We start from the raw sequence: 25,763 nt of genomic DNA, 5'->3' as shown, positions 1-25,763 counted from the left end.
TTTTAATCCCACGATGCATTCAAGGCCCGTCGGACGAGTTTCCCCTCCTTCAGCCTCCCCTGGAGGATGACTCACACCGCTGAGTCATCCCGACAAAAATCTGGATGCCGATGAATTATGGATGTTCTTAATCACCGCCGGCGGGATAGTAGGTAGTGCACGCACACACACACACACACACACACACACACACACAAGGAGTGTGTAGAGAACTTTCTCCTCCGTGATGAAGCCGAAATCCTGTGAATCAAAGAGTCATGGAAGGGAACACACACACACACACACACACACACACACACACACACACACACACACACACACACACACACACACACACGAGTTTGCAGTCTGAACCCGCAGAGCTCCGGAACAACCTGAAAGAGTGAAGCTGTAACAGGAAACAGGAAGTAACAAGAAAACAGGAAGTGACAGGAAACAGGAAGTGACCTCAGGTCCAGTGTGAGAAGGTTCTCATCAGCCGGGTTTCTCAACTCCCCACCTGATCGGGGTTTTCAAAATAAAAGGCTTTAAATGTAGTTGTAAAAATGTTAGCGCTAAAGCGCTAAAACACAACATAAACAACAACCGCTAACACGACGGCCTTCAAAATAAAAGCAGAGTCACATGAGCCCACCCTGGAAGTAGGTCACCGCCGCCGCCGCCGCCGCCATCTTTCCCACAGCGTGACTAAAACCACTGGTGTGTCTGACGGCCCCCCAGGGCGCCAGACGATCAGCTGTTATCCGTCACGCTGAGAAAACCTACACTTGAACCGGACGCTAACGACGAGCGAGCCGCGTGACGCCGGCTCGTGACTTGACCCGCTAAAGGGTGGGAGGGGCTAAAAGGGGTGAGGGGCGGAGCTTACCTGCGCTTCTCCGGGCCGGTGCACGGCGGGCGCCTCGGCGGGCGCGTTCCCGTTGGGGTAGGACGACTCGGAACGCGGTGGAACCGGCGGCTGCTGAGGTTTGCTCTGCGCCGCCTGAGGAGAACCTTGGATGTTCTTGCGGTATCGCTCGTCGGCCTAAGACACACACACACACACACACACACACACACACACACGTGCACGTGAGCAGGTCGGTGTGTGAGGAGAACCGTCATCATCATCACCATCACCAGCGTTAGTGCCCCCTCCACCAGAGCAGAAGAACCCCACAGCGCTCTGCGCCGCCAGGGTAATCTGATTTAGTTTAGGTTAGCTTAGCATGCGTCGCATGCTCATCCACGCGTCAGTTCGCACCGAGGCACGGATTGAGACGGCCGTTGGTAGGACGGCACAGGCCTCGCTCCCGCGACCTGCTGAGCCAAGAGTAGTGGCATGTAGCTTAGCATGTACAGTATGGCATGCTAATCCGCTTGTCAATTAGCCTGGAGACAGAGCTCGACACACCTGCTGGTAGAATGTCACGAACCCTGTTAGTCTGGCGATCTGCAGCAAACTGCCGAACCATGAAAAGAGCCTTGTTGCCGGGTTAGCTTAGCATGTTACGTATGCTATTCCCTTGGTGAATTAGCCAGGGGGCAGAGCTTGACAGTGCACCCCCGGTAGACCCTCTGCTTGGTTGACAATCGCCGAACCATGAGCACAGGCACATAGGAGGGTTAGCTTAGAATGTTTGGCATGCTAATCCGCTTGTCAATTAGCCTGGAGGCAAAGCTCAAGACCGCCGCTAGGAGAACATCACAATGTGTGAGATTTGCAGCCGAACCCTGAGCATGGGCTTGTAAACAAGTAACATCTTTAGCATGCCGGTACTTATCAATTAGCCTGGAGGCGGAGCTTAACAGTACAGCTGGTGAAACCTCTGTTAGGTTGTGAACTCTGGAGCCCTGAGCCATTTAGCTGAGTTAACTTAGCATTTTTGGCATGCTAATCGGCTCATCAGCACTGCCGCTGGGAGAAGGTCGTGGTCCTCGCCAGTGTGGAAATTAGCAGCAAAGTTCTGAACCACAAACAGTGGCTTGTAGCCAGTTTAGCTCAGTATGTTTAGCATGCTAATCGACATACCGATTGTCAGAAGGCAAAGCTTGATATTGACACTTGTAAAAAGACACAATCCTCGCATGTGTTGCGATGTTGGTGATAAGATTAGCAATGAACTGCCGAACCGCGAGCAGAGCCTTGTTGCAGGGCTAGCTTAGCATGTCTGGCATGGTAATCCGGATCTCTGATTTTTCTGCCAAAGCGCAGAGTTCTCTATTTCTTGAATACGGGAACTTCTTTACCCCACATTGTTCTCTAACAGCCAGCTGCGCACGCACGTGGATGTACACGTGCACGCAGCATGTGCTCAGCCAGGACCACTTCCTGTCCTCAAACACCAGGTGCTCGGCAGTGGGACGCTAGCAACGGCTCATGAGGCACCCCATTTACAGCAACACCTGGTTGGTGTTAGTGCCACTGACAGCGGCGCAGGCTAATTAGAGCAGCGCAGGCTAATTAGAGCGCGGACGAAGAAACTGTTGGGACCGTGAGTCGGATCAGGACTCGTGTTTTTTTTCCGACTCGCCGGTACTCTGACGTGACGGACAACCACTCCGAAGCTAAGCTACATCCGCACAAGGCGTTCTCACATGAGCTTGTTTTAACCCAACACTATTTTGTCGTGAGTAGCATTAGCAGAGAGGCTAACATGGTCACCTCCCGTGCAGTGATCTGGCGGATTAACGTTTAATATTTGCTAGCTGTTAGACGGTCGGTTCTGGAAAGAGGCGTTAGAAGGTCTAGAAAGCGTCCAGCCCCACGCTAGCAACCATCACCGGGGCACCACACACACCCGCCGGCAGGGAGGGGTCAGTTCACCCAAGCAAAGAAGGCGCTTTAGTTGGTCACCAGTGAGCTGAGGGGGGCGTTCACCTCTCTGATAGGTTCAGAGATGGGGGCGGAGCCTGGCGGCAGCCCGACCGGTAGCCTGTCACTGTGATTGGTCTTCTCAGGGTCGGCGCCATGCTGCTGCTGAGCCACCGCTCTGCTGGGGTTCTGCTTCTCGCTGTCGGGCTTCTGGTTTTTACTTTCCGGGTTCTGGTTCTGTTCCCGGTTCTGCTGCAGAGACAGCAGGTAGGCCTGTTCCTGCTGCAGCTGCTTCTGGAGCTTCTGGGCCTGCCGCTGCTCCTCCAGCTCCCGCCATTTACACTCCTGAGTACAGGGAGGGTTAGAAGGTACCGCGGGCCGCCATGACGAGCAGGAACCAGAGGTTCTCCAAAAGCAACACCCACGAGAACCCAAACCTGGATACGGGACGAGCTGCACCGTCACGCAAATGTACCTCACGGCCAAACTATGGAACTACAAGTATGGTGACCATCAACAGCCCGCAGACAGAACCGGAGGTCCGAAAGTCTCGAGCGGTTTGATCGGTCTGGCTTGAAACATCTAGAATGTCTAGAACAATTTTGGTCTAGCACCTCCTTTTGCTTGACTCTGACCTTCTGTTCTCACATATGGGGCAGGAGTTAGCGCCCTCTAGTGGCAGAGTGGAAACAGAGTGTCCTTGTTTGAGGACATCTTCTTTCCAAAGGCTACTTTAGGTTCATATGCAGGACTTCAATTTGTACCTTTTGGGTCCAAAATACCTCAGAGGCATTAACAATAAAGTCAGTTGAGTCCCAGGAGGCTAAGCTACGAGCTAGCTAGGGCGCTAATAGATGCGCAACAGATCTGGATAGTAGTGACTACCTCCACCACCTCCTCAGCCAGGGTGTGGGTTGGGGGGTCCACTAAAGTCCTAGAGGTCTCCAAAAATCACGGGGCTCGGGACGAGTCCAAAGGGAAAACACCATTAGGAGCATCTCCAGTGTAGAGGAGAAACTACGGAAGGGCTCGAAGAGAACCCTGTAAGATCCAATAAGGGTTGAAAACCCGGCGACGCTCACCAGCAGCATGGCCTGCTCGTGGAGCAGCTGCTGCTGCAGGATCTCCAGGTGGCGCTGCTCCTCCTCCAGCTGGCGCCGAATGTACTCCTGCAGGAGAACGGCACCATTAGCAGAGCTTATCAATGTGTAATAGAGCATCTACTGCATCCAAGCTAACCCTCGCCGGTTCCTACCTGCTCCCGGTCGGCCCTCCTCTTCTCTTCTTCCGCCCTCCGCCGCTCGTCCTCCTCCTTGCGGCGGCGCTCCATCTCCTCCATACGCCTTTTCTCCTCCTGCTCGCGGCGCCGCTGCTCGCGCTCCTGCTGGCGCCTCATCTCGCGCTCACGCCGTTGTTGCTGCAGGAGAAGGTCAACAGAGCCTTCAGACCACTACAACTGGAGTATCTCTAGCGGTACTTTGCCTGGGAACCGCTCTGTGGTACTTGTACTTCCAAGAAACAAAAGAAGCACACCTCAGTTCCAATCTAAAGTTCAATGACCCAAGATGGTCTACTCAGGGATCTTCAAGGTACCTGAAGGGTGTAGGGGTGCAGCAAAGACATGGGGGTCCTGGGGTTAATGGGGCCATCAACAAGAAGGATCCTGTTGTCGGGACCCCATTGAGAAGGTTCAAGAAGCTCATAAGGAGAGTCCAGCTTGGAGGGGTTTTATATCTGACCTGGAGGAGGCCTCAGGACCCCAGAGCAACTGGAGTGTATGTGGTAACAAGAACCCCTCCTTGATGATAATGATGATGTCTAGTAAAAGTGTAATAACTGCTAATGGACATCAGGGCGCCATTGGGTGCCAAGATGAAGATGGCCCAGAGAACGCCAGCTCCTTTAAATACTGGAGAATGTAGGTCAAAATGCAGGAGGTCAAGTGACTCCTAGCCCCGGGGCAGAAGTTGATGCAGACATGTATGCTCTGTGTGAGGAACTATAGGACTCGTGGTACCAAAACTTCTACTGGACTTTTCAAGGCCAAGTATCTCACCCCCCTCCTTCCCTTCCTCGGTCTCCTCAGCTCACTGGACTTCCTGTCCAAACGTATCATCTCTTCTCCGCAACTCCTCGGACCCCCGGAGAGGAAGAGGAGTGACTACCAGAGAAGGACGGCGCTGGGAGATCGGAGGCAATTACAGCGTGGGATTCCAGCGCCGGCCCCGGGGACAGAGAGACCGTTTTAAAATATATTATATAAACAAACCCGGCAAAACAAACAGAAGGGAAAAGCTGGAGCCGAGCCCGGCGGGACGGGTCTGATCTCTGGACCCGGGATCCATTCCTGGCTGACTGGGGCTTCAGCCAATCAGATGAGCGTATTCTGATGATTACAAAATAATGTTTACTCTCTCCATTTGATTTCTGATGCGGTCGCCATGGAGACAACGGGGGCGGGACCACAGAACCAGGTGGATAGTCCGGGAACCAATGGGGCGTGGCCGTTCCAGTACAAGTCCATGACATCACCGGTACCGAGCAACCATGTCGCCGTTACTGGCGGACGACATGTCGCTGATACCGTTCGAATGACATCATCGGTATCACAAGATTATGTCACACCATGACATCACTTGTAGTAGACGATGATGCCACCATCAAGGAGTGGTGATGTCACTAATACCTAACGATGACTCACTGATCACTGGTAGAGGGCAATGATGTCGTCAACACCGGGCAACAACATCTTCTTCTTCTTCTTCTTCTTCCCTTCAGGTGTCGCCACAGCAAATGAACTTTCTCCATCTAACCCTATTCTCTGGATCCTCCTCTCTCACACCAACTACCTTCATATCTTCTCTCACTACGTCCATAAACCTTCTCTTTGGTCTTCCTCCAGACCTCATGCCTGGCAGCTTCACCTTCAGCAACCTTCTACTCAGATCTTCACCATGGTTTGGACATGAACACTCCTTTGTTCATGTCCAAAACATCTCAATCATCACTTTGCTCGGTCATACATGTCCTGCACATCTATGACAGATTCTTCTTCTTCTTTCGGCTTTTCCCTTCAGGAGTCACCACAGCAAATCCACTTTCTCCATCTAACCCTATTCTCTGGATCCTCCTCTCTCACACCTTCATATCTTCTCTCACTATGTCCATAAATCTTCTCTTTGGTCTTCCTCCAGACCTCTTGCCTGGCAGCTCCAAGTCCAGCATCCGTCTACCAATATATTCTCTGTCCATGACCCAACCATCTCCGTCTGGCTTCTCTGACCTTCTCTCCAAAACATCTAACATGTGCTGTTCCTCTGATAGACTCATTCCTGATCCTCTCCATCCTGGTCACTCCCAAAGAGAACCTCAACATCTTCATCTCTGCAACCTCTAGTTCTGCCTGCTGTCTTTTGGTCACTGGAACAGTTTCTAGTCCAAACGTCATCGCTGGTCTCACCACTGTCTTGTACACCTTTCCTTTCATTCTGGCTGATGTTCTTCTATCTGCCACTTTTCTCCACCCATTCCAACCTGCTTGGACCCGTCACCGGGCGACAACATCACCGGTACCCCAGGACGATGTCCAAGAGCGTCGCTAATAGGGTACCGCGATGTCACTGATACGGCGCGATGACATCGAGGGTACCGGGCCGGAACGGTCACTTCCTGTTCCGACGCAAACATGTCGCACCTCCTCCAGGCGCCGCCGCTGCTCCTTCTGCTGCTCGATGCGCTTCTGCCTCTCGGCCAGCAGCTGGCGCTTGTACTCCTCCTGCTCGCGGAGCTGCTGCTCCTGCAGGAGCTGCTGGCGCCGCAGAGCCTCCGAGCGCTCCTTGTTCTCCTGCTGCAGCCGGATGAAGTCGCGGCGCAACGTCGACTCGCCCGGCACGTTGACGATGGAGCTGCGGGAAGGAGGCGGGGCTTAGCTAGCAGGCTAACGACGCTAACGCGACCGCAGCGCATTTACCGAGCGCGTGCGTCCTTACCTCGGCTCGCCTTCCTGCTCGGACGCTTCCTCCTCCTCCTCTTCGCTCCCGCTGTATTCGTACTCCGTCTCGTCTGCGGACGAAGGTACAAACAAATCCGGGTCAAACAGGTTCTCCGGGGTTCCACGGGGTTCTCCAAGAAGGACTCTCACCCTTCTCCCCTCTCTTCTTCTTGGTCCGGTCGATGTGGTCCTTGAGCTGGATGCGGACCTGCCGCTCGTTGGGCTGGTCCCGGATGAAGGGGTGCTTCAGCAGCTGCTCGGTGGGCGGCCGCTGGGTGTAGTTCTTCACCAGGCAGCCCTCGATGAAGCTGAAGAACTTCTTGGACCATTTCTTGGACTTGAGCCGAGGAGGAGGGTTACGGGGGATGAGGAAGAGGGCTCGCATCGGATGCATGTCGCAGAGCGCTGAGGGACACAGAGAGCTTTAGAAGATGGCGAAGATGAGCTCCATCAGAGAGCAGATCCTCCACAAAGGACGTCCGCAACAAAAGAATTAGCTTCCCCGTTCTGGACCCGCCTTTCCAGGGACAGGCCGGAGAAGAAGGTGAGCTGGACTTACGCGGCGCCCCCTCGGCCATCTCGATGGCGGTGATCCCGCAGGACCACAGGTCGCTCTGCGGACACAGAACCGTCACTCAGCAGTTGAAGAACCAGAACCTTCGTTCTGAGGACCGCCGACCCCCCCGCCGAGACGGAACCGGGATCCCCGAGTCCTCACCCTGTAGTCGTAGGTGGCGTCCGGGTTTTCATCGCAGGCAATGACCTCAGGCGCCATCCAGTAGGGCGTCCCGATGAAGGTGTTCCTCCGCCCGACGGTTCGGTCCAGCTGAGCGCTGACGCCGAAGTCCACTGAAGAACCGAGAGGAGGCCCGGTTACAGCCGGTACCGTTCAAACAACCCTTGCCTCACTAAAGAACTGAAGAGCGAGGTTCCACGTACCCAGTTTGACCTCTGCGTTTTCGGTCAGGAGAACGTTTTGGCCCTTGATGTCACGATGGATGACGTGGTGAGCATGGAGGTGAGCCAAACCCTGAGGGACCCAACTGATGATCAAGACAAGGAAACCCAGAAGATTCCCCGAACTTCTGCCGGGGAGCAAAAACGAGTGTCCTCACCCTGAGGATCTCCCGGGAGATGTAGGCGATCCAGTCCTCCTTCAGCGAGTTCCCCTTGGTGTTCTTCACAAGGTCCGTGATGGAACCGGCGCCACAGAACTCCATCACCAGCTGGGGAGGGGCGAGGAGGTGCACACCATCAGTGGCTAGCAGCTAGCGGCTAGCGGATCAACCTTCCCCGCGCAGGAAACACTTGACAAACCGCGCACAAGGAAGGGACAGATGGGAAATGCGGTCTTCTGGATCTGCGGAAGGCTCAATTTGACCCGCTACAGAACCGGACCGGGGTCTACCGCTAGGAGAGTCAGCTCGAGTTCACAAAGTTCTTAAATGCACGCTACCACTAATAAGAACTGGTTCCCAGAAAACAAACACCAGCAAAGTTATCTAGGATGTACTTACTAACTGCGGCACTGAGAGATGCAGTACCACAGCCTCGAGGGCCTACAGTGGCCTGCAGGCAACAGACAAGCATCACTGGAGACAACCGGGTCTTGTACTCCATCTTTTCACCTCCTCCGGGGGATTCACCCCTTCTCCCGCCTTGTCAAACCTCTGGTGTCTGAAAGCAGGACTACCAATCTGACCAACGGCCGTAGCCTTCCTGAATGAAAGCTACTTTGGTTCTTGTTCTTGTTCTTGTTGTTCTTCTTCTTGTTCTTGTTCTTCTTCTTCTGGCTTTTCCCATCAGGTGTCGCCACAGCGAGTCAACCTTCTCCATCTAACCCTGTTCTCTGGATCCTCCTCTCTCACACCGACTACCTTCATATCCTCTCTCACTGCGTCCATAAATCCTCTCTTTGGTCTACAACCCAGGTGATTCTCCTTTAACAAAAGAAGCAACCACTCTTCCACCTCTTCACCTCCTCTGTTCTCAGCCACTCACTTCCACTTTTCTTGTCTACATGAAGCTCAGGTCTGATTCACTGGCCCCAACCCGAGCCCTCTCCTCCACCGGACCTTGAAGGTGAACTACAGATGTGAGGAACCACAGCCGAGCGTTAGCTGACAGCTTCACCTCCAGGTTGATTGCTCAGGAGTTCCGCACCTCTTCACACCACCAGAAGAAACATCTAAGCTCCACTGCTAAGCTCTCTGATGGTGAAGCTGTCGTCCTACAAGAGGCAGAAGGTCCACTCGCTATGTAAGACAGAGTGCTACCATCAACACAGTGGGTCCGAGGAACCAAACAAAGGGCAATTTTTCCCAACTGGGTTCCCTCAGTGTTCTCCTACCCAGGTTCTCTCTAGCATCTCTTCAAACAAACCAAGAACTCCATTCCCACTAAAGTCTGGTTGGTTTAGCGTTAGTAACTAGTATCTAGTGCTACTCAGGAGTTGCACTACCTTAGTGATGGACAGGGGAAGCTCTAAAGTACACAATGCTAGTAATGTTCTGTTAGCTTTAGCTCACTTTGCTAATCTGGACTGAACCCCACTCACTTTAAAAGTAATCGGATACAATACCTGCCATTACATAGTAACTACATACTTGACCCCAGAAAAGTACCGCGTCACTTCTGTGCCTTGTCAGAAAAGTACCCGGAAAGTGTGGAACTGCAGTACTTTGGTTACATTCCTGTACTCTTACGACCCCAAAAAGTACTCAGAGTACTCTAAGATATTCTCCCGTAATGGATTACTCTGTGGACCGACTCACCCAGAGCTGGTCGTCGTGTCCTGGTGGACTCTTCTTGATGAAGGCTCCGTAGTAGGTGGCGATGTTCCTGTGGTGGGAGTACTTCTTCAGCATGTTGATCTCCAGCTTGATCTCCTCCTCTTCGTCCTGTGGAAACAAAGACGGCTCCATGAGAAGAACCTCCGCGGACCGACGGAGAACATCAGAACATCTCGTGTGGATCGAGGAGAGGTCCAGAGGTGCTTCCATTGAACCTCCTCCTGGTCTACCTCCAGACCTCCAACCTCAGCATCCTTCTACCGTCCCTCCTCGGTCCATGTCTACACCATCTGAGTCTGCATCTCCAGAACATCTACCATGTTCTGTCCCTCTGACCTTCTCCTTCCTCCTCACTCCCAAAGAGGAACCTCCACATCTTCATGCCTGCCGCCTCCAGGAGGATGGAGGAGGTCAGAGACCTTGTGGAGACACTGATCCAGGAGGCTGAGACCTTCCAGCAAGAAGTTTCCTCCTCGTTTGTTCTCCTGCCTGGATTCTCTCCAGTGAACTTCAGTGGACCGAGATGGAGAACATGGACAGAACCCAAGGAAGGAGAACATCTGGAGAACCCAGACAGGCACCAGATGAAAAGCAAGGCTCTTTAATTGTGTGACGAAGCCTTTATTTACATTAATAAGAGACGTTTTAGATGTTTGGAAGCTGCTTTAAAGCAGGTGTAACATTCATTCATTGGTTCACTGAAGTTCATCTGAATGAGAGGGTGAATGTTTGATGTCTCCAAAGGAGCTGTGGATGAATGAGTGAACGATGCTTCTGAAGGACGTAGAAACCAGAGGGTGAAGGATTGTATGTGAATGAATGAGTGAACGGTTGTACGTTTCCAAATAAGCGATTGGTTCAACGATTTAATGTATCTATATGGTGTGTGAATGAACGAGTGAGTGGATAATGTGTTGCTATATGATGAAGAAATGAGAGGGTGAATGATTGTATGTCTCTACATCCGAGTGAATGAGTGAGTGAATGGTTGTATGTTTCTGTGTGAATGAATGAATGTCTATATAAAGTGTGTGTGAATGAATGAATGAATGAATATATAAAGTGTGAATGAATGAATGGGTGAATGAATGAATGTCTATATAAAGTGTGAATGAATGAATGAATGAATGTGTGAATGAATGAATGTTTATATAAAGTGTGAATGAATGAATGAATGAATGAGTGAATGTCTATATAAAGTGTGAATGAATGAATGAATGGGTGAATGAATGAATGTCTATATAAAGTGTGTGTGAATGAATGAATGAATGAATGAGTGAATGGATGGATAATGAATGTCTATATAAAGTGTGAATGAATGAATGTCTACATAAAGTGTGTGTGAATAAATGAATGAATGAATGTCTATATAAAGTGTGAATGAATGAATGAATGAATAAGTGAATGAATGAATATATAAAGTGTGAATGAATGAATGAGTGAATGAATGAATGTCTATATAAAATGTGTGTGAATGAATGAATGAATGTCTATATAAAGTGTGTGTGAATGAATGAATGAATGAATGAATATATAAAGTGTGAATGAATGAATGAGTGAATGAATGAATGTCTATATAAAGTGTGTGTGAATGAATGAATGAATGGATGAATGAATATATAAAGTGTGAATGAATGAATGTTTATATAAAGTGTGAATGAATGAAAGAATGAATGAATGTCTATATAAAGTGTGAATGAGTGAATGAATGAATGTCTACATAAAGTGTGTGTGAATAAATGAATGAATGAATGTCTATATAAAGTGTGAATGAATGAATGAATGAATAAGTGAATGAATGAATATATAAAGTGTGAATGAATGAATGAGTGAATGAATGAGTGAATGTCTCTATATGTGGCCAAGTGATCAATCCAGGGTGTGTGTTAGTGTGTGTGTGTGTGTGTGTGTGTGCTTCGGTCCGAGACAGCGCCGTCTCCTGATTGGCTCCGTACTCTACGGCTGGACCTCCACGTCCAATCACGCGTCCGGTTCGACCACAGGGGTTCTCAGAGGACCAATCAGAGCGGACGATACTGACCTCCGTGACGTCCATGACCTTGATGGCCGCCAGCTGCCCCGTCTTGACATGTCGACCCTGCGGAGCAGAGAAGAAGGAGAAGGTGAGGAGGAGGAAGCCGACCAATCACGGCGGAGTTAGGGGGCGGAGCCTAAGATTGGCACAAACCATTAACTCAGTCGGGGGGGGAGGGAGGTGAACACAAAACACACATTCATAAATTTTATGGCCTGGAGCATCCAGGAAGCTTCATTCCACCACAACACACACACACACACACACACACACACACACACACACACACACACACACACACACACACTAAATTGAGCATTACTTCCCCCCTATGTTACAAGAAAATCCACAAAACATCTGCAGGGGTTTAACTGATGGCCGTGGTCGTCGGCCTGGAGAAGCTGTGGGAGGAGAAGATCAGAGTAGAAGATGGACTGGAGGACCAGAGGAAGGTCCTGCGTGGGTCCATCATGGTGGAGAAGGTTCTCCGTGGATCTTCTCCACCATGATGGAACCACAGAACCATAGGAACCATGACGACCTAATCCACCTCACAGACCGTTAGCTAGCGCCATTAGCATTCTAACCTGTTGGTGCGCGCACACACACACACACACATGCACACTCTGCCATCTGTCATGTGTCGATGTGTGTTAGCATAGCATGCTTTATGGGTCTGAAGTCATGTGTTCTTATGTTGGGACGCCCAGGGCAATGAATGCTAACCGTGCTACGTGTTTCCCCGGGTCGGACAGGAAGTAGCTCGTGTTTTGGAAGTTTTTTGAAACAAAACGGAACGTTGTCACGGTGTAACAATCGGAGTGTCTCTGCTAACAGCAGTAGCATTCTAGCACGCAGGTTACACCCAGCTATTGCTTCAGCAATCTGCAGCTAACTACTAAGACATCTGTAGCATTGATTACAGCAGCTAGTTAGCTCGCGGCTATCCATTAGTAAAGTCAAGTGTACTAGCAACCTTTACACCATGCTAAAATGCTGCTAATACTCAGCTACAATGCGGCTAGCACCAACTAAAGCTAACTGTCTTGGCAGCCCATAGCAGGATGCTAATGTAGGGTTAATACAGACTAAAGTTCAGATCTTAAATAGCTATGATAATCGAGTAGTATGCAGCTAACACAAACTAAATCAAACTTATTCACACATAGCAGGATGCTAATAGAGAAATAACACAGACTGAAGTTTGGATATTGACCAACTACGTTAGCATGCTTGCACACAGCTGACACCAACTAAAGCAAACTATTTTAGCAACCCATAACAAGATGCTATTATAGAGCAAATAGACTCAAGTTATGATCTAAACAATGATTGAATGCTAGCATGCAGCTTACACCAACAAAAGCAAACTGTCTTATCCACACATAGCAGGATGCTAATAGAGAAACAATACAGACTCAAGTTTGGATCTTGAATAACTACATTAGCATGCTTGCGCACAGCTAACACCAACTAAAGCCAAGTATCTTAGCAACCCTTAAACGGATGCTAATATGTAGATGACACAGATGTAAGGTTCGGTTTTCACTGCAACAGCATGCTAGCTTGCAGCTAGCACTGGATTAGCCGCCGTCATAATCAGCTGACATAGCAGGAAAGGAGCCATTAGCTCTTCCTGGCCTCGGACGGGAGCTAATTAGCTTCATTCCAGCTGTTCTGTTTTTCCGACGTGGATATCCAGTTACAGGATCACGTCGGACTCCAGCGGCCTCCCGTCTGAGACGCTAATCGTTTGTTTTTCGCCCCCCGGATTCAGAATTTCCTCTCGTAAAGGGGGCCATATGTGGCGCACACACACACACACACACACACAAAAACACACCAGTGATGTCAGCCCCCACACTGCCACAGACAATTAGCATGTAGCATTTGGGAAGCATTCGTAGGCTGCTTTGTTTCTGCTGAGTTTGCAGTTTCATGCATGCAAACACACACACACACACACATGTGCGTGCACAGACATGCACACGCATGCGCGCACACACGCTAAGCTAACAGTCGTGAGTGGTTTGTTTTTACTTCCAGCACTCCAAAGTAAACCACTTAGGCGACTGGTTGGACCAGCGATTAGACTCTTAATGTACAGTGTGTGTGTGTGTGTGTGTGTGTGTGTGTGTGTGTGTGTGTGTGTGTGTGTGTGTGTGTCGTTCATTAGTGAATCTTCAGCCTGGTCTCCACGTGAGAAAGGCGACCTCAGAAAACACACTGTAATAATTACGCCCCCCTCTGACCGCCGCACAATGGCTGAACCATGACATCATCTTCTGCTCCAGTTCCTTTGTTTCAGCACAAGGAGGAAAATAAAGCCTCCAAGAACCTCCGAGGACCTCCGAGGACCTCCGTCAGGACGGGTTCTGGTGCTGCCCCCCTCCCCGTAAACCACCCGGTCTTTGTTTTCCCGATGAGACGAGCGCTCTTGCTAGCTTGTAGCCACTAGCTTCTCCGCGCCTGGTTTGGGGACATTAGCAAGAAACAGGAAGTGGCTAAGAAGTATGGGAAAAGTACTTTCAAAGTACCGGTGTACCGGAGCCATGTTAGCATGATAGCTTACAGGTTAAACCTCCATCCATATCAAGCTACAAGGACCAAGAGCTGTAGTTGTTGTATCTGCTCTCCTGCAGTACCATGTACCGTCCAAAGGAGTTACTTCTTTTCATACCGCTTGGTGTCATTTCCTTTTCCTGCCACTAGCGGGCACTATTAGCGGGCACTATTAGCCCTGCATTGGCGTCTCCACAGGTCGTCCCCATACAAGGACTTCAGGCCGAAGAGTCCAAGATTGCTGACGAGTGACGCCAGGTTACATAAGCTACTCTGATTTTCACTTGGATTTGCCCGTCATGGAGGTTTTGGGGGGGCAGGGGCAAACTCTTGGGTTGACTTAGCTCATTTAGCGGCGCTGCGCGGCCTCAGTCGCCCTGGTTCTGCTCCGCTCACATCATGGCTTTATGTAACCGGCTGCGCTCCACAAGCCCCTTTGTTGGCTCTTCCTCAGGAACTTCTTTGCCTTCAACGAAAGAGAGGAACCCATGACTCCCCTCCCCAGGCCCTCGGCGGGTCACTCGGGGGACAAGGATCCAGGTTCGAGTCCTGATCTTCTAGATTAAAACCTGAACTCTGGGATTACTCGAGGTGCCATGAAGGGAACCCTGAGGCTTCTAGGGCACTCAAGGCACCAAGGTATCTAAGTGCCTTACAAAGATAATGCAGTTTCTGCTCCCTCGACATCACATGATCTAGCCGCCCTACCATCCGGGCCTCCTGTGACCTGCATCTCCACCACCTTTGGTGCTGACAGGGTTCAGATGGAGCCCTAAGGAACTGGTTCCCTGTGGGGGAGGGTTCTTCTCGCGGCTTCTGAGGAGCAGCGAGAGGCAGAAACCACAGAGCAGCTTCTCTTCCCACGTTCTTGCCGTTCCACTGGTTTATTTAGTTACGGTTGTGCACCTTCAACAGAGCGACAGGAAGTGGAACCACTTCCTGTGGTGCGCGTGATACTTCACCCTAAACGTGCTAACCACTAACATCAGCTTTGATACCTTCGCCTCGTTCCGTCTCCTCAGTCACGTGACCGTGGAATTCAGATGTTCTCCGACAAGGAGCTCAGTCAGATGTGGGGACGGGTCACATGACGCTGCCGGTCAATCCATCTACTCCGGTTTACGCTGCTCCAGAACACACACACACAAACACACACACACTCCGCAAGACATCACTCCCATGAAGACCATCGCCTCATCTGGGAACATCAACCAGGACGCAGAAGATACGTTCATCACTCCATAAGAGGTGGCCACCTTTGTTTTGAGGGTAACTCGGGTGCTTCGGTGACTTGCGGCAAGTGGCAAAGCTACGACACCCGCCTTCAGAGAACTTCCTGGTTCCTCTCTGGACCACCTGACCCCAAACGGGCACCGCTCTCCTGACCTGAAGCCACGTGAAGGAGCTTGTTTTGATTTTCTTCACGTCGAGGAGAAGGTATGGACGGTGACGAGCAAGTCGGAGCATACCGGTATGCTCCCCACCCCCTGGGTGACCTCTGACCTCTGACCTCCAGCTGATCTGAGCTGAGGTAGCAGAGCAGGTGCCTTCTAAGCTGAGGGACCTGAACCAGGAGGTCCAAACTTCTCCGTTGTCTGGTCACCTGACCAACAACAAGATGGCCGCTCCATGATGGAGATGTTCCTTCTCGCCAAGAACCAACAAGAAGATCAGCTGATGGACCGACTAACCAAAGACTTCCAGGAGCTTCGATGGAGGAGGAAGGAGAGTCAGAGGGTTTATGGGGAGGAAGGGCGAGAAGCTGTGTGTGTGTGTGTGTGTGTGTGTGTGTGTGTGTGTGTGTGTGTGTGTGTGTGTGGATGAGAGAGGCCAGATACGACTCGGGAGGAAGATGGAGCCGCACATCCCCCCCCGAGGAAATGCCAAGGGAGTGGAGTCATCCCAACACACACACACACACACACACACACACACACACACACACACACACACACACACACACACAGAGTTTCTCACGCGTCCATGTGCCGTTTTAAACAGGTAGTGTGTGTGTTTCCACATAATAAACTGTTATCAACTGAACCACAGCGTTCAAACAGAGTGTATTCCTGGCCTGCGGTGAACACAAAGTGTGTGTGTGTGTGTGTGTGTGCGTTTTGGGACAAGGATGTCTTTATTACAACCCTCTGGCATTTGGTGTATAGCAAAGAAGCCAGGTGCAAGTCTTGGAAAACACACACACACACACACACACACACACACACACACACACACACACACACACACACACACACACACACACACACGGGACTATTGATCAGGCGTGTTTGACAGTTCATGCACATCCTCAGACGCACACAGGAAGTACACAGGAAGCGTTTGTGTGTGTGTGTGTGTGTGTGTGTGTGTGTGTGTGTGTGTGTGTGTGTGTGTGTGTGTGTGTAGGAACCAAAGCCCACAGAGAACCTCAAAGCTAAACGTTTGTTTCCAGAGAAATATGCTAATCCTGATCTGGGTTCTGATTGGTCGGCAGCAGACGGAGGGGGCGGAGCTTCTGACCTGCTTGAACATCAAAACAGCAAATTCCATCTTTCCTTCTTTTCCTCAAGAGATCCTTTGTTTGCCAGAGAGCTTGGAGAAGAACCGAGAAGAACCGAGAAGAAACACGGAGAACCACTGTGAAGAACCACCTTAGTGAACCCTGTCGAGAACCGCCAAGAAGAACCACCATGAAAAGCTGCCATGAAGAACCGCCCTGAAGAACCACCGTGAAGAACCACAAGGGTAGAACCACCTTGGTGAACCCCTGTGGAAAACCGGCATGAAGAACCGCTTTGAAGAACCATCTGGGAGAACCAACTGGAGAACCAACTGGAGAACCGCCTTGAGGAACCACTATGAAGAACCACCGCGGAGAACCAACTGGAGAACCGCTTTGAGGAACCACCATGAAGAACCATCAGGGAGAGCCGCCCTGGAGAACCATCAGGAAGAACCACTGTGGAGAACTACCATGAAAAGCTGCCATGAAGAACCGCCCTGAAGAACCACCGGGGTAGAACCACCTTGGGGAACCCCTGTGGAAAACCGGCATGAAGAACCGCCTTGAAGAACCATCTGGGAGAACCAACCGGAGAACCGACTGGAGAACCTCCTTGAGGAACCACTATGAAGAACCACCGTGGAGAACCCCTGTGGAAAACCACGATGAAGAACCGCCTTGAAGAACCATCGGGGAGAACTGCCCTGTAGAACCACTGTGGAGAACCACTTTGGTGAACCCCTGTGGAGAACCCTGGAGAACCACCATGGAGAACCACCATGGAGAACCACCATGAAGAACCACCATGGAGAACCATCAGGGAGAACCACCATGGAGAACCCGCGGCAGGGCTATAATTATCTGAGGCAGCAGGAAGGTGCAGCTTCTTGGCTCCGGTTCCACTTTCCATAACGAAACGTTCTACCAGGACATTTTTAGCTACTCGGAACCCAAACACCCGAGGGGGGGGGGGGGGGGGGTGGTCCACTGCTGGGATTGGTCCACAGGGCTGTCAATCACAGGGACACGTCCAATTATTCACAGGTCAGGGTCTCCGGTGAAGCTCCTGCATGTGTTTGGACGATGGGAGGAACCTGGAGAACCCTGAGGAACCCTGAGAGGAACCCTGAGGAACCCTGAGGAACTCCACCAGACGCTTCGTATGCAGGGGGCGGAGCCAATCACAGCCGCCACCGGGCCAGAAGGCGGAGCTTAACACGGAAAGGTCAGCTGTCAATCATACCGGCGTTCACCCTCTCATTCACACCTTCAGTGGACCAAGGAATGTTTTTGGATGGAGGGAGGAGGACGTGAAGAACCCAGGGTGGAGAACATGCAGAGAACAAGGAGAACCCACAAGTAAACAAATCAAATCAAGTACAGAATATAAAGTAAAAACAAGATGGCCGCCAAAACAAAGACGGGTCTCCTGAAGGAGCAGACGGTCATGTGACAGAAGGTCACGTGACCTCAGAACCTCCACCCTGGAGTTCCAGCAGCAGAGGAAGAAGAAGAAGCTCCGCCTCCACGGCAACACGCTGACCCACAATCTGCCGCGCTAAAAATAGCATGCTTGACCTCCAGCCTGGAGGATGAAGAACGCTAACGTGATCTCCATGTTTACGTGGAGCTTCTGCAGGAAAACACAGGAAGTGGCTTCGGCGGCCATGATGGCGGAGGAGGAAGGAAACCCACGCAGATTAAATAACCCGAGGGGATTAGCCGGGATTTGACCAGCCGCTAACTAGCTAATCCAGGACTAGCTAATCTGTCCCGACCGACCGACCTGACGGGTTTTCGTCCCGTTTGACTCTCCGTCGCCTTCCGGGTCATGCGGTCCCGAGGGCTAACCCGCACGATTAGCATTAGCTTAGCATCTCCACTAGACCATTGCTGTAAATCAGCCCAACTGTCCTCGGCGAGACGGGACGTGGTTTCACCTGGCATCGATGGCTAACTTAAATAATTAGCATTAGCTTAGCATTAGCTTAACATTAGCTTACCATGGCTGTTATTTTTTTGTTTTCACTTATGTGAGAGGGGAAAAATGAGCAACAAATGGTAGCTAACCTCCATGATTAGCGTTAGCTTAGCATAGACATTGAACCATTGTCATTGAGTCTTTATATAAATATGAGGAAGAAAAGGGGGCAACATGTCAGACAAAATAAAGAGTCAACCTTTTTTCCTTCGCTATGTTACCATGGCGTTGCACAACGGCGGGTATGTGTGTGTGTGTGTGTGTGTAAAGGATTTGTTTTAACGACCTTGCAGAGTGTGTGTGTGTGTATGTGTGTGTGTGTGTGTGTCAGTTAGTATCTGTGTGTGCTTGCCTCACTAACTGCAGGTTTGTGTACATGTGTGTGTGAGCATTTTTTGTAAGTGTGTGTGTGTGTGTGTGTGTGTTAGGATCTGTCGGTCTTTGTGTGTGTATATGTGTGTCTGCCTTTGTGTCTTCCTGACTGTTTTATGTGTGTGTGTGTGTGCGTCTTTGCATCTGTGTGTGTGTGTGTCTTCCTGACTGAGTGTGTGTGTGTGTGCATGTGTTCCTGTCTGCCTGAGTGTGTGTGTGTCTTCGTGTCTCTTGTGTATATGTATGTGCGTGTTACTTTCAGTGTGTGTGTGTGTGTGTGTGTGTGTATGTGTGTGTGTGTGTGTGCGCGCGCGCACGTTATGAGAGATGTTGTTCAGTGGGTCAAAGGTCAAGCACCAACTCCATCACAGCCGACTGACACGTATCGTCGATAAAACCGTCGTCGCCATGGCAACAACTGGTATAGCCGGAATCCAAAGCAGACACCGAAGCCCTGGACATCCCATAATTTCACCGTGAGCGTGTGACGGCCTCCTGCTGCCTCGGTGAACCGGGTTCAGGAACGAGACGGATCTTTTGAACGGATCTTCTGAACGTGAGTCGTTGGATGGAGAAGCTGAACCGCGGATCTGAAGCTGATCTTCAGCAGGAAAAAGGGAAATCATTTTCTCCCGCCGTGATTCTAATCCAGATTAAGCCGGTCCTAATCTGGAACGAGGAGGTTCTACAAGGACAAATCCTGGAATCCGAAGGAGCCGTAAGGTCCGTCTACCTTCCCCTTCTGGGAGGCAAAGTAATGAGAACAAGTACAAGTGCGACATGAACGAGCAGAACCCTGAAGGCACCACGCAAACTGAAAGAACCCTGAAGGTACCATATAGACGAGGAGATCCCTGAAGGAACCATGTAGATGGACAGAAGCCTGACGGAACCACAACGACAAGCAACACCCAGAAGGAACCACACTGGCTGAGAGAACCTTGAAGCAACCACAGAAAAGTAGAAACTGGAGAGAACCACCTATGGGGACAGAACCCTGATGGAGCCACCAAGAACAAGGAGAACACTGAAGGAACCTCACAGGTGAGCAAAACCCTGAAGGAACCATATGGACAGACAGAACCCCGACGGAACTACACAGATGAGTAGAGTCCTGAAGGGACCGCACAGAACAAGGAGAACCCTGAAGGAACCATGTAGACAAGGAGAACCCTGAAGGAACCATATGGACAGACAGAACCCTGAAGGAACCATGTAGACAAGGAGAACCCTGAAGGAACCATGCAGACAAGGAGAACCCTGAAGGAACCATGTAGACAAGGAGAACCCTGATGGAACCATGTAGACAAGGAGAACCCTGATGGAACCATATGGACAGACAGAACCCTGATGGAACCATATGGACAGACAGAACCCTGAAGGAACCATGCAGACAAGGAAAACCCTGAAGGAACCATGTAGATGGACAGAAGCCTGACGGAACCACGACAAGCAACACCCAGAAGGAACCACACTGGCTGAGAGAACCTTGAAGCAACCACAGAAAAGTAGAAAGTGGAGAGAACCACCGATGGGGACAGAACCCCAACGGAACTACACTGATGAGGAGAACCCTGATGGAACCATATGGACAGACAGAACCCTGAAGGAACCATGCAGACAAGGAGAACCCTGAAGGAACCATATGGACAGACAGAACCCTGAAGGAACCATGCAGAGAAGGAGAACCCTGAAGGAACCACCTGGAGGAGCCACTCAGGGGCATCCATGAGTCCCATCAATGAATCCAGAGAGAAAAGGGGGCGGAGCTAAAGCCGAGACATACTTGTCTTCATCGCTGCTCTGATTCCCGCAGTCACATTCCTTGCAGGCCCAGACGAGACCGCGGAGTCTGGAATGTTCCGTAAACAGAACCGAGTCTCGGAACGGCAAAAAGTCCAGCGCTAACGCTAATGTTTTTCACGATTGGCTTGCCTTCCAGACAGACATCTTGGTTCTTTCGGGAACTTGTATGCCAATCCAGAAGTTGGTTCTTCCTCACCGTAAAACAGGTGACCGCGGTTTCCCGGGGATCCAGTTAAGGCCTCGCAGTTTCAGCAAGGAGAACCGTAGAAAAGCCGCACCTCCAATGAGGCGTTCAGGGGAACGTGGACGGTTGAACGCAGGCAGACCGACTCCACCCTAAACCCGAGCCTCAGGCCACGTTCACACCTGGCCTGGGAGTTTGATTTGTCTTCGAGGTGCACTTTGTCTAACGGACCAAACCATTCCAGCAGTATCACATGGGCGTAACAATCGCTAGCCTGAGGCAGCGATGCAGCTTCCTGTGGGAATACCAACTGTCCATAAACACCACATAGCAATACAAGGAAGAAGAGAACTATTGGGAAGAACAAGTATCCCTGTCTTCTGCAAGGGGACACTTAGTTTCGGCCCTGTAAAATCCCTTGCTGACTTTGGTTCACTTCCTGGTTCCCATGATGTCCACCTCCGCTCCTCCCTCCAGACCCCAACAGAGGTTGATAGGAAGCCTTTCCGAGATCCATCTTCTCATGCGGACCAGGGTCCACTGGGGCCCTCCAGCAGCCCATTTGGGAGCATACCATCCCATGATGTACGGGGGGGGGTTGGTTGACCGACCAAATTTTTCTAGCATAAATGCCAACTCGTGGAGGGTCAGGCAAACGTATGCTCATTGGACGAGCCAGCAGAAGGGGGGAAGGGGGGTTCCTTTCCTTGTTCTCCCCAATGGATGGATGCTTCTCTTCTTCTATGGTGTCTATTGACAGTTTGGAGACCCAGCACCACTGGCTAGCAGGCTATCCAGCACAGGCTAGCAATTGTCCATGTGAAGTTGTTGGTCCAAACCAAACTACAGGGAAGTCCCTTTGCCCCCCATCCCACCCCGCCCCCAAATCCCCAAGACTATCAAGTGTGAAGATGACCAAAGTGCTCTCTCCACAACTAACCCCAACCCCCACTAGTCCCTTCCCTCACCGACCACTTCTCCTTGAAAACATCTAGAGGGACTTGACTGATCCTCTAACCCAAACTCCCCCCACAAGCTAGCGGGTGTTTAGCAGCCCGAGCCTTGGTTACCCAACAGGTACCTGTTGGACACTCCACAGTACAGGAACTCCTTCTGCAGACATTCAGTGCTTTCCAAACCTGTCTCCATGGGGACAGTAAACCAGGAGGGCAGAGGGGATGGAACAAGGGAGCTGCCGACTGACCCTTTGAGTGTCTGAGAGTTAAAATAGGGGATTGTCGTTGAAGGCATCACGTGTTACTTCTAAAGCACTGCCACACCTGCCGTCTGCGTACGAGGACACCACATGAAGCTTCACTGCTTCCCCTCCAGAACTTGTACTTCCTTGCTCCTCTGCACCCGGGGGAGGGGGTTTGAAAGATTCTGCCCGGCTACAGGAGGGGGAACCGCCTCCGCCGACTCTGCTCCAATCAGACGCCCCGGTTCCATTCGGCCGGCGGGTCATGTGACCGGCTCGGGACGCGTGCTTCTTCAAAGCAAATGAAAACAAAGGCTAATGAGGCAGTGTGTGTGTGTGTGTGTGTGTGTGTGTGTGTGTGTGAGTCCATTCACACTAAAAGGATCATGCTGCTCCTCTTCATCACTGCCTCCAACAATAAGCTCCATGAGACGCCCTTTAAGCCCCCCAGCAGGATACAAAACCCCCAGAACCAAGAAGGCACTTTTGTAGTCCGGCTCCAGATGGACCCCCCATCAACACACACACAAAAGGCCGTCCACCATGTTTGGCCACAGAAGGTCAGACAGACTAAGATCCCGGACCAGACGCTGAGGGTCGGGGGGGGAAGGCAGAGGAAAAGGGAGTGGGGGGGCTGAAGGGGTAATTCTATAAGGACTTTAGCCTTATCAGTCAGAACCAGGTGACTCCCCCTCCTCCTCCGCCAGGAAGGTTTGGTAGGGGGTCGTAGCTCTCGGGAGGATGCGGCTATCAGGAAGGTCACAACAGACCACTTTACTAGCTAACTGGTACTAGTAAAAAGTACTTGTCCACCATAGGAGGACATGTTCTTTGCTACTGCAAAAACATGGAAGGAGAGAAGCTAGCAAACATACCAAGACATACCACCGCTGATCAGGAAGTACCGCTTGAGGACGTCCAACAAGTGACATCAAGTACAGACCCAGGTTACACCGATGATAGTTAGAAGTACCCCTTTGAGGAAGTCAGGGTTTACTCGAGGAGAGCTGCCTGGATGGTCGCTGCAGACACGACACTTGGTAGCCAACTGGTAAAAACTAGCTGTCCACATATGACAAGGACGAGTTCTTTACTACTTCATGTTGAAATCATCAATGTTAGCAAACATACCGAGATGTGACACTGATGATCAAGAAGTACCTGTTTCGGGACATTGGGTCTTAAACAAGTGCTGCTCTCGGGATGGTCTCAACAGAAATCTGCAACTGCTACAAACAAGTTGTCCAGTTGTCTTAAGTCAAGTGAAGATGAAGACTTTGCTAGCTTACTGTAACACGTACAAACAAGTTGTCCACATTTGAGGACAACTGTTTTGCTACTTCATATTCAAAGAGAATAAGTCTTTGCACTTTTGAAGGAACAAAGCTAGCGGACACACCAAGATGTGACGCTTATCAGGAAGTACCCGTTTGAGGACGTCGGAACTTAAGTCAAGTAAAGATGAAGACTTTGCTAGCTTAATGTAACACGTACAAACTAGGTGTCCACATATGAGGACATATTATCTGTTAGTACATGTTCAAAGATAATCCGTACATTTTTGAAAGCACAAAGCTAGAAAACAAATCAAGATGGGACACCTCTGATCTGGAAGTACCCATTTGAGGACGTCAGGACTTAATCAAGTGTAGCGGATGCCCGCTAACTGTAACTAGTTGTCCACATCAGAGGACGTGATCCTTGCTAGTACAGGTTCACATACGGTTAATCATTGCACTTTTGAAGGAACAAAGTGAGCAAACATACTGAGATGGAGCACTGCTAGTCAGGAAGTACCATATAAGGAAGTCGGGATTTAGTCATTTGCTCTTATAGGGAGGGTAGCGACAGAAATCAACACTTCGTTAGCTTTCTGTAACTAATGGAAGCTAGTTGTCCACACATGAAAACGTTGCTACCTTACTGTAACCTGTAACTGTAACTGTAAGGACATGTTTTGCTGCACATGTTCAGAGTCAGTAAGTAATTACATCTTTTAAGGAACAAGGGTAGCGAGCATACCGAGGTGCGAATCAAGAAGTACCCGTTTGCGGAATCACCACGGAGACAAAGTAGTAGAGTACAGCCCCAGGTGGAGGCGGGGCTAACTACGAAAACAATCACTTAAGAGTAGCTAAAGCCCAGGCAGACAAACCCAGTGAGGACACCTTTCTGGGGCGACCAACAAACGGGACCAATCACAGCCCTGCTGGTTAGGACCAACCCGTATGAGGACGCTGGGACATCGTCATGTGGGTGGGGGGACGTTTCCTTTCTGGGGGTTTAATTCGGAAAAAGGCGATAAAAAGCTGTTTGGGAAGATCAAGTCCGATCATGTGACCCGAGTCCAGGAAGTAGGCCGGGTCGGAGGAGGAGGTTAGTCTACCGGTCTGGTTCCCGATCCCTGATCAAACTGCAGGTAGTGAATGTCGCTAAGCTAACATGCTAACACCCGCTTCATCATCGGAACAGTCGTGCTTCCTGTTTAGCGCTCCGCTCCCCGGGTCCCACAACCGGGACAAACACTCCAGCGCTTCTGTTAGCTTAGCAACAAAACCCCAGACGGCTAACGGGAACAACACCTTGTTATCTTATTTTCAAAACAAAAGCCGCTAATCCCTCCATTGGAGCTGCTCGACAACAACTTCACATGTGTGTGTGTGTGTGTGTGTGTGTGTGTGTGTGTGTGTGTGTGTGTGTGTGTGTGTGTGTGTGTGTGTGCGGTAACTCAATAAACGACTAATAAACAGTCCCGTCTGCGAGCCAGAAGAGGCTCCTCCAGCTTTCCTCTGCTCCCGTTACATCATCATCATCATCATCTCCGCTCCTCTTCCTCCCAGGAGGAACCCAGGCAGAGCAGGAGGCAGGAGACCAGACGATTGGCTGCCGGAGCGCGGCGGAGCGGCCAATCACAGGCGGCGGCGGCAGCCGAGTCATCAGGCCACCGTGACCCACTTACATGTCTCGGGTCTTATTTTTAGCTTTAGCGGCGGCTAACAGGCAGAGCCGCTAGCAGGCGGCAGCTCTTTATTGTGGAGGGAAGAAGATGTCATTATCATGACACACACACACACACACACACACACACACACACAAAGGCCTAAAAAAGAAACATTTAACACACACTCCTCTCAGGGAGCGGCAAGAAGAAAATGTTTGTTTTATCGTCTAAATTCTCATTTAAGCATGAATGCTATCATATCATTGCTATCGTTATGATTTATTATCTCTGTCATAACAAGATTATTACTGTTCAAACATCTGCGATAATGAAATCTGCTATAACTTGATTATTATCAAAACATTATTACATTAAATATCATAACATGATTCCTACCGTTATAATGTTATTAGTCATTTTGAGATTATATGCTATTATGAAATTCTGCTAAAACTATATCATTACTGGGATTGCACTTAAATTATGAAAGTATGTATTACATATAATATTATTTATTATCATTATATGATAAAATCTTGAATCTAAAAAAATTCTATTAATATTTGGGCATTTTTATTAGTATAAATTACCATATTTTATGTAG

At 50.3% G+C, this 25,763-nt stretch overlaps 1 protein-coding gene across 5 annotated transcripts in view; it reads right to left on the bottom strand.

The window, feature by feature from the left end:
• The window catches only part of LOC147233099 (mitogen-activated protein kinase kinase kinase kinase 4-like), a 46,108-nt gene that overhangs the window by 16,677 nt on the left and 3,668 nt on the right, over positions 1–25,763 (bottom strand). For 3 of the 5 annotated variants that reach the window (XM_086147622.1, XM_086147623.1, XM_086147625.1), the window contains exons 3-14: positions 11,619–11,675; positions 9,560–9,685; positions 7,901–8,011; positions 7,725–7,815; positions 7,504–7,634; positions 7,345–7,399; positions 6,936–7,190; positions 6,784–6,856; positions 6,489–6,699; positions 4,050–4,211; positions 3,877–3,963; positions 869–1,024 (exon numbers count right to left, since the gene is read on the bottom strand). In XM_086147622.1, the coding sequence (XP_086003748.1) occupies positions 869–1,024; positions 3,877–3,963; positions 4,050–4,211; positions 6,489–6,699; positions 6,784–6,856; positions 6,936–7,190; positions 7,345–7,399; positions 7,504–7,634; positions 7,725–7,815; positions 7,901–8,011; positions 9,560–9,685; positions 11,619–11,675 (1,515 nt within the window). Of the gene's footprint in view, positions 1–868; positions 1,025–2,860; positions 3,140–3,876; positions 3,964–4,049; positions 4,212–6,488; positions 6,700–6,783; positions 6,857–6,935; positions 7,191–7,344; positions 7,400–7,503; positions 7,635–7,724; positions 7,816–7,900; positions 8,012–9,559; positions 9,686–11,618; positions 11,676–25,763 lie in introns of all 5 variants that reach the window. The other 2 variants (XM_086147624.1, XM_086147626.1) reach the window with 1 other exon arrangement.

This window comes from Fistularia commersonii, chromosome 6, assembly GCF_037954325.1.
Source record: "Fistularia commersonii isolate RoL2024-O1a breed Wild chromosome 6, RoL_Fcom_v1.0, whole genome shotgun sequence".
Lineage (NCBI taxonomy): Eukaryota > Metazoa > Chordata > Actinopteri > Syngnathiformes > Fistulariidae > Fistularia > Fistularia commersonii.
This window is presented reverse-complemented; position numbering and strand designations above follow the sequence as displayed.